Source organism: Saccostrea echinata, unplaced genomic scaffold (assembly GCF_033153115.1).
Source record: "Saccostrea echinata isolate AGI-Se365-2 ecotype Australia unplaced genomic scaffold, CSIRO_AGI_Sech_v1 ptg000016l, whole genome shotgun sequence".
Taxonomy (NCBI): Eukaryota; Metazoa; Mollusca; class Bivalvia; order Ostreida; family Ostreidae; genus Saccostrea; species Saccostrea echinata.
In genome coordinates this window covers 23,096,592-23,104,748 of record NW_026889765.1, presented here as the reverse complement: position 1 = coordinate 23,104,748, position 8,157 = coordinate 23,096,592, and the positions used below count along the sequence as shown (strand labels likewise).

At 31.4% G+C, this 8,157-nt stretch overlaps 1 protein-coding gene across 1 annotated transcript; it reads right to left on the bottom strand.

The window, feature by feature from the left end:
• Positions 1-264: 264 nt before the first annotated feature.
• LOC133188233 (G-protein coupled receptor GRL101-like) lies at positions 265-7,827 on the bottom strand. The gene is made up of 7 exons (XM_061323609.1): positions 7,725-7,827; positions 3,924-4,249; positions 3,748-3,829; positions 3,496-3,612; positions 900-2,891; positions 658-794; positions 265-378 (listed from the first exon to the last, which is right to left on the bottom strand). The coding sequence occupies exons 1-7, from the start codon at positions 7,825-7,827 to the stop codon at positions 265-267; spliced, it is 2,871 nt and encodes a 956-aa protein (XP_061179593.1).
• Positions 7,828-8,157: the final 330 nt, after the last annotated feature.

Below are 8,157 nucleotides of genomic sequence, written 5' to 3'. Positions count from 1 at the left end.
CTTTGCTCTTGGGTTTGTCATACATTACATCATCAAAAACTAGATACTATTAGAAGCTAGGTCATACTATTTAAAAAAAAACACTTATTTATGTCAGGAACAATAAACTACTGACAATATGCAAAGTTTCTTGGTTATTCCATAGTTCTGCACTGTTTGTACAAGCATTAACTCACACACCTCTTTTTTATATACTTTTGTTAGTAGTTATACAAATCCTTTAGATTTAAAGTTGTTATTTGCTTTATCTAGCATTTTTAACTGCTAAAGTTGTCCATTTGAAATAGTGTTTACACTAGGTTTTATCTGTTCTTTGTTTTCTTGACTCCCTGTCTCTGCGGAGGGAATCGACAAATCTTCTTCATCTGTCAGGGACGGCTGTAAAAAGGAGGGCAAATACGAAAACAATCATCACTCAATTTAGCTAAAATAAATCTTAAAAAAAATTATATATTTTTTCATTAGAGGAATATTCATATACTAGTATACCCACCAGATTTCTTTGATTAAGTTTATTATTCCCCCTTTCCTTAGTAAAGCCGTTTTTTTGAGTACGATTCTGAAATATTTTGTAATATAAAAATGTATAGCTGTTTATAATTATATATTTTTGGTAGATTTCAACACATTTCTAAAAAATTGAAACTTTGGTCTTACTCTGTGGCTTCCATGTCTCATGATTGCTGAAAATGTGTAAATGAGTGGATTTAGGGCCGAGTTTATTGGAAGTACAGCAACAATAATCCATGCATAAACTTGAACAGTTACATCAATACCCATGAACGTCAGAAGCCCTTAATATTTAATTGAATGATTTAAAAACATCAAACAAAAAATAAATTAGTGTTAAAGTAAGTTTCATCAATTCAAAATTGTCTAAAATGTAAAGAAATTCTAACCTATAGATCCAATAGGAATCCAACAAAACATATCTGTAATTGCAACTGTAATCAAAGTCTTTGCTAAGCCAATTTCTCGCCTTCTTTGTTGACTGCATGAATGCAAGGCCGTTTTCTTTCCCATTCGAACAACATCCGTAAATATTACGAATTGCCCAAAGAGTATTGCAATAAAGATAACAAAGTTTGCTCCAACAAATATGATCATGGAATATTCCCATCCAGGCTTACGTAGAACAGACAAAGGCAAATAAATACACACCCCAGAACTGGAATAGTAGTCATCAAAATATTCACTTCCAGATAGAGGTATTATAGACAGAAAAAGAGCAAAGGTCCATACCAAGCTGGAATTGAGTTTTGATATCCAGACCCTCTTCTTGAGCATTGAAAATGGAAATCGCACGACAAGTATTCTATCAATCGTAATCAAAAGTACGAATAGAGCAGATGCCTCGCTAGAAAGAGTAGCCAAGACACCAGCAAAGATACAATAAGGACTATGCCTCCAAGAGAAATCTTCGAAACCATAACGACCACTGAACGCTATGTTAGCCCCGGCTATGATGTAAAGATAAACTCCCATAAAGAAGTCTGCAAGACCAAGATTTAAAGAATAAATGTCAAACGTTGTGACTGATTTTTTCTTTACATGATAAAGTCTGTAAAATATACCAGACATATTCCCAAATAAAGCAAGAAGAGCAATATACCAAATAATTATCCGAAGAATATGTAAATCTATCAAATTGTAGCAGGAGGATATTTCGTTCACGGGAGCTAAACACTGAATCTTGCTGACAGCTTTTGGTTGTGCACAACAGAGAGTATATGAATCAACTTGAAGATAAAGAATATTCATGAGACTGTCAAACATTCCTTCAATTACTTTAACATCATTATTCTGAATGTTGAGGTATTGTAATCTTGAGAGATATAGAAAATGACCGCGGTTTAGGTTTCGTAGATTATTATTTGACAAATCCAAATGAATTAGTTTAGTTAATTTATCAAAAGCTTTTTCTTGGATATGTGTTAATCGATTTTCATGAAGAATAAGATACAAGAGATTTGGTAATTCCTCCAAATCTTCATTATTAATGCTAAAAATCTTATTGTAAGAAAGATCCAAATACTGTAAACGGGCCTCTGACTGTGTTTTGTCAAGAGTGTAGTTTAACGATGTTATTAAATTATGCTGTAAATGGAGCATTTGTGTGTATGATATCAGTTTCCATGTCATTAAGAAGTTGTAACTTAAATCAAGTGTTATGGCATCGTAGACAGAACTAGGTTGTAGTTCAGTCAGATTACAAAAACTGAAGTTAGCAACCAAATAACGCAGTTCTTGCACAAACCCGTAGAAGCTTTCAGACTCCGATAATCTAAAGTTAATGCCATAGAGTCCTTCGAGATTGGTATTTTTATCAACTAGAGAGCTTTTATAAACATACCATTCATCAATATCATAACCCTTTGTTCGATGAAAGGTAAGCCTTTGAAATGAGCTCTCAAATATATGAACGTATTGTAACATATCTGTACTAAAATAAGACATGGAAAGGTAGTCAATTTTGCTGTATTTGATTGAAATACTCTCAATATTCAGGTATTTGCCAATTTTCAGAGATCGAAAGGTACAATTTAAAATGTTAAGCGCCATAACATTGGGGAGCCTTTCCTTGCTTATTTCCAAATTCTCTTGAACAAGACCATGCCACGTTATAGAAGTAGCATAAGATGGTACATTGTCAGAAGAGCAGTTGACAGACAGATCATTACAGGTACAGTCACTAGGACAATATAAAAAACAGGTGTCAGAAGAATTCGATAGACACTGGTCCTCTCTTTCACACTGATTTAAAAGAGGAATAAATTGCCTCCATGAATCCTTGTCTTTTCTTTGTAGACCGTTCTCTAGTAGTGGTAGAGTTTCATTTGGAAACATTGAGCTTTCGTTTTTCATGCATGATGATTTAATGACACTCCAGTCTGGAAAAAAGTTCTATGAAAGGCAAAATTGTAAAAGCATTTCCATAAGATAATCGCTAAGGGTGGTGAATTGTCATCTTTTCTGATTTCGTTGTTCAATATTAGGAGCAAAACCAAATGTTTCACTTTTGTGGATAAATGTGTACATTAGAGTGTTGAAAACATTATAATCAAATTATAATCAACAAAAATATTAAAATAAAGGCAAGTGTTATGCATATATTTATATGTATAACGCATTACGTATGAATATATTTCAACCCACTTTTTTGTCATGTTATTAAAAAAATTCCAATTCTTTTTTTTTAAAATAATTTTAATTTTACTTAAAAAATATTTGTTAATTTCTTAAAATGTTTTCATTTCATTAATCCCTTTCTAATGTTACAAGAACCAGTATCACCGACAAGTGTAATCAATAAAAAGTACCGTATAGCAGGTATTTTTTACGTGCTGCTAATTTTTACTTATTTTTACGAGTTTTATGAATCCGTAAAATTTAAACGCGTAAAGTTTTGTGTTTAAACAAATAATCATTAGACAATGTTACGGATATAAATATAAGTATACATTATGATACACTTAACCGAATAGATATACATACTGCATCTTTTTTCATCCTCTCCTCCTATACAGTCGGGTTCAAGATCACACACTTTGTCAAATGGAATACACTCATCACTTATATTACTACATTTGAATTCATTAGGACCGCACTTTTCTGTAATTAAACAGAGACAATAAATAAAAACACATCACTTTATTTCAATTTATTTTCTACATTGATTTCAAATTATTTTAATTTTTTTTAAGTTAATCATTCAGTAGCATTTTATCTTCTTCTTTTTTTTTTTACCACATATTCCGTCAGTGATTGTTATATTATCAATTAAAAGAAATCCATAGGTAGATTTTGGAAACATTCCTCGGAACACCACCTTAAATTAAACAAAATAATAGAATTTATAAGAAGGAGATAAGAAAGGCAAAAATTAGTATTGTTAATGCAAAGAGTGCGTAAGATAGCTTTACCTTGAATTTTGTTCCAACAGGAAGAGTGACGGATGCACTAGTAACTTTGATTACAAGTGACTCATGGAAATTTAAATGCTCAGACAGATCATATGGCTTGAAGTAATTTTTTATATAACCCACAACAAGAGTGTTGTCTTCAAAAGCCAGATAATTATAGTGGAGACAGCGGTAGCTCATTGACATTGTGATTTCTGGAGAGACTACATCAGTTATTTGCATGACGATTTCATTGTCATGGTAATTTCGTGCTGCAACAAGGACATTATTTTCATCAAGTTTGCGAATCCTTTCGAGTACAGAATCAGGAATCTTTGCTCCAAGCGCTATGGAATAAATAAAGAATATTGTAATAAAAATAATATCCATGGCTAACTAACACAATTAGATTACGTGTAATTAATGTAACAAACAACAATAAAAGTACTATGTTGTACATTATGATAACAATAATTGATACCACTAATTATGTATGCTGCTATCAAAAATACCACTTCTATTTATACAAGTAATGACGGTACAATATTGGTAATAAAACAACAGAAGTGAAAAGCATTACACGGATTCATCCTTGAAAACTTCAAAAGGAGGGGGAGGGATCAGATACCATGGAGAAGAAAGCATCTCCTGTCGACCTGTAACACCCACCGTACGCCCTATTGTCTACATCAGGTAAACGGAGTATTCAATAGACGAATAAGTGAGAAATTAAGGTATTTAAAAAAAAGTCAGTCAATATTCGACCAAACAGAAGGTTGTATTCGCAAACAAGGTCAAAATGTTGATTTAAACGAGATTGTTGATATCCTTGTACAAAGGCCAACTTATTTATCTGTAGGTAGCTTAGCAAATAAGAATAAATATTTAAAGCAAAATTTATCCCTAAGAAATACTCTTAGATTAGCATTCATAAACTATAGTTTATGTAAATGTATTAAATTTTCTTCGATTTCTTCAAAAATACATCGAAAACAATTTAGGCTATTTGAAAGCCTTTAACAGAAAAAAAAAGTAATTTCACGGAAATATAAAATTAGTTTTAGGATTGATGGATTGTATATTGCTTTACACCTCCTTTCAGAATTTTTCAACTTATTTAAAGACTTCATCGGACAGAGGTTAAATTTTCATAGTGGTGGGGATCTTTTATCGTGGCAACGCATTTACTCTTTGTAAATTATAATCTTCAATCGTTAACGATGGTTCAGAGTTATTAATAATAGTTTCACAAATCGTGAAGCTATACTGATTATATTAACAAATTATGTTTTACATTCGTTAATTAAGATATTGATCTTAAACTACAGTTAACTGTCATTTATACTCATAACTTATATTTAACTGACGTAAACAATTGCTAACAATTTAATCGTAGACTATAGTTTTGAGAGATAAACTATGATTCGCATTTGTCAATTATATACTTTGTCATGAACTATAATTCACACTCGTAAACTATAGTAAATGAATCAAAACACCAGCTGATAGCTGTTAACGATGATTTTTTTAAATTCAAAATCTCGCCAAACCAATCGGGAAAGACAATACATATAAGCAGAAGTTACTTCTTTTCTTGATATCTTAAATAAGTAACTATAATTTAAAGTCGTAGAATATAGTTTCGTAAAAAGAATTGCGTGTTTCCGATACTAAACCAGGGTTTCTGCTGTGTACTGTATTTTTCAAATGTATATTTTTTAGACAATTTTTTTTAAAAATTTTATGCCTTAAATATCTGTAAACTATAGCTTACAACAATGATTTGTAATTAACTTTCGTAGACTATTGTGTAGAGTTGTAAACCATATTTTACAAATCGTAAACCATATTTCTCAGATGAACTACTATGTGTGCAATCGAAAATTAATGTTTAGTCTACATTTATGAAACATAGATTAAGGCGTTAACATAAGAGATGTGAATTACATGTAAAGATTAACATCGTTAATCAAAGATTACGGTTCGTAAACTTTTATAGTTTGCAGTTGATAAACCTAGTTTACTATGTTAAGCACATTTTGTGAATTTGGCTGACTATAGCTACATGTATTATTGCTTTCAGCACACACTCTTCATCCTACTACTACTGCATAGCTGGTAACTTACACTTCAAATATGATTCTAATGAAGCAGTATCTATTCTCTGCCATCCTACTGCATTTTGAAAATCGTCATGGCTTTTGCAAAGTCCAGGATTTCCTCTCCATCCACATAGAACAGCGTAAGTTTGTAATTGTACAGGAGTATTATATGATGTCCAACCACAATTGTCTTTTTCAAAACCACATGCCACTGTAAAGAAAACATAGTTTGAAACAGAGAGAATTTCACCTCGATCCATTTTAAGAACTCAAGACAAAATCAAATCTTAACGAGGCCGAGTCTTATTCCAGTGCGCATGACTTTGGGCAGCTTTTTAGTTTCATGCAGTCGTATCTGCAACATAACACCTATACAAGTATTGTAATTGTAATACAAAATTAAAATTATCGGTAACATTTCTGGGTCTTAAAATGTGCTTTTAAGACAAAATTTAGGAAAAAATGCTGAAATGGCTTTCACGACGTCACTGTTTTCCGGTTCTGTAAGCAATGCGCATGACGCTGAAGAATGACGCTTGACTTGCTTGAGTATTCAAGACATCAATGGACATTTTATTAAACACTGTTGACAGAACATCACAAAAACATACCAGCAATCTAAACATTGTTATTTTTTACCAAAATAATTCATCTGCGCCGATATATACAAAATGTATGCCGCAATATGGCAAATTTCGAGGTATGGGCATTGAGAAAAAAAACTTTGTAATAATTCCTAGACCAAACCAGATGGTCAACTTTTCTGAAATTTCACAGTTTGTAGACTTTTTACAATAACTTTCATGTTTTTAACTGAAAACGAAATCCCTGGGACAGAAATACAAAAAATATGGGGGGAATGTGATAATTTGGCCCTTTTACTACAAAATTCCCGTAGGGTCCAATAGTAAAATTTGACAACTTTTAATATGGCCCTCTTAGAAATCGGGATATTAAACATTTGATATTTTTATCTAAGAATAATTAAAATAATAGTAAAAATTCATTCAAGAATTATCCAAATATCTAGGTTAGAAATAATTAGACCCGGCCTCGTTAACAACACGATAAGTTGAGAGAATTTCACAGCGGAGTAAAGTAATACTAGTATTGTATGAATAGCGCATTCCATGCGGAAGACAAGGATTATTCTACTTTTTGGAAGATCTGTTAAAATATGAACATGATAAAGCGCTCTTTGATAAAATTAACAATATGCTTAAAAAGCCATTCCACTTCGTTTTATGCAGCTGTATCTATCATACAAGTGAAAAATGAAATACAATATCTGAAGTATATATGGTACTAAAGAGTCCCAAATACAAAATGAAGACTTTAAGCATAGAACAATATCTTCAATAACTATATATTATCTAAAATATTAACTATGTTTTACGTTTAAATTACTATTTAAAAGCTCAGAAGTCCCAATCGACATTTGAGATTCAAAATACGAGAAAGGAGATCATAAACTATGGTAAGCATTAATTTGTCGTAACATTGAGTTTTTGTATTGATTTGGAGAGAAAAAAAAACAAATAAATAATAGCATTGCCATTCAAAAAGTCTAGAAATCAAGCTATCAATATGCTTGTTTAAATTTTAGCGTATAAAAGGAAATACCTGTAAGATCTTGACACTTATTCAATTTGTTAGAACAGCCGTCTTTATCATGATGCTTTGCATGCTGAAAGATTTATTCAATAATAAATACACATACCGCTGTGATCATCAAGATCCTCCTCAGCAGAATAACACGATACGAGGACAACACCAATGATAATTAAAGGGTTGATTGTGGGTCTTCTAATCATTTTCTCCATCCCGCTACAGGATTGAATGAGACAGAATCAATAAAACACCTAATTTATATTCAGGAATTCTGAAGATTTCTTGTCTGTTTCAATATAAAAATATTTAAAAATCAATAAAGAATTTTTAAAACCTACTGCAAGTAAACTATTGCAATTTCTGTATAAAACAGCTATTTTCTATTATCAACACTACTTAATAAAGGATAAGCATAAAGAGCGTCAGATATATGTTGCATACCCTTGTGTTGAAATAAATTTAGGATACGTGTGCAAGATGAAATAAAGAACAAGGTACGCTTTCAATACAAAACTTGCCCTGTGTTTTTCTTAAAAATGAAA

Coding starts and splice junctions, on each gene's coding strand:
- LOC133188233 (XM_061323609.1), bottom strand. CDS start 7,827: ATGGAGAAAATGATTAGAAGACCCACAATCAACCCTTTAATTATCATT. Junction 4,250..7,724: donor GGATCTTGATGATCACAGCG/GTATGTGTATTT, acceptor TTTATTCCATAG/CGCTTGGAGCAAAGATTCCT. Junction 3,830..3,923: donor CTGTTGGAACAAAATTCAAG/GTAAAGCTATCT, acceptor GTTTAATTTAAG/GTGGTGTTCCGAGGAATGTT.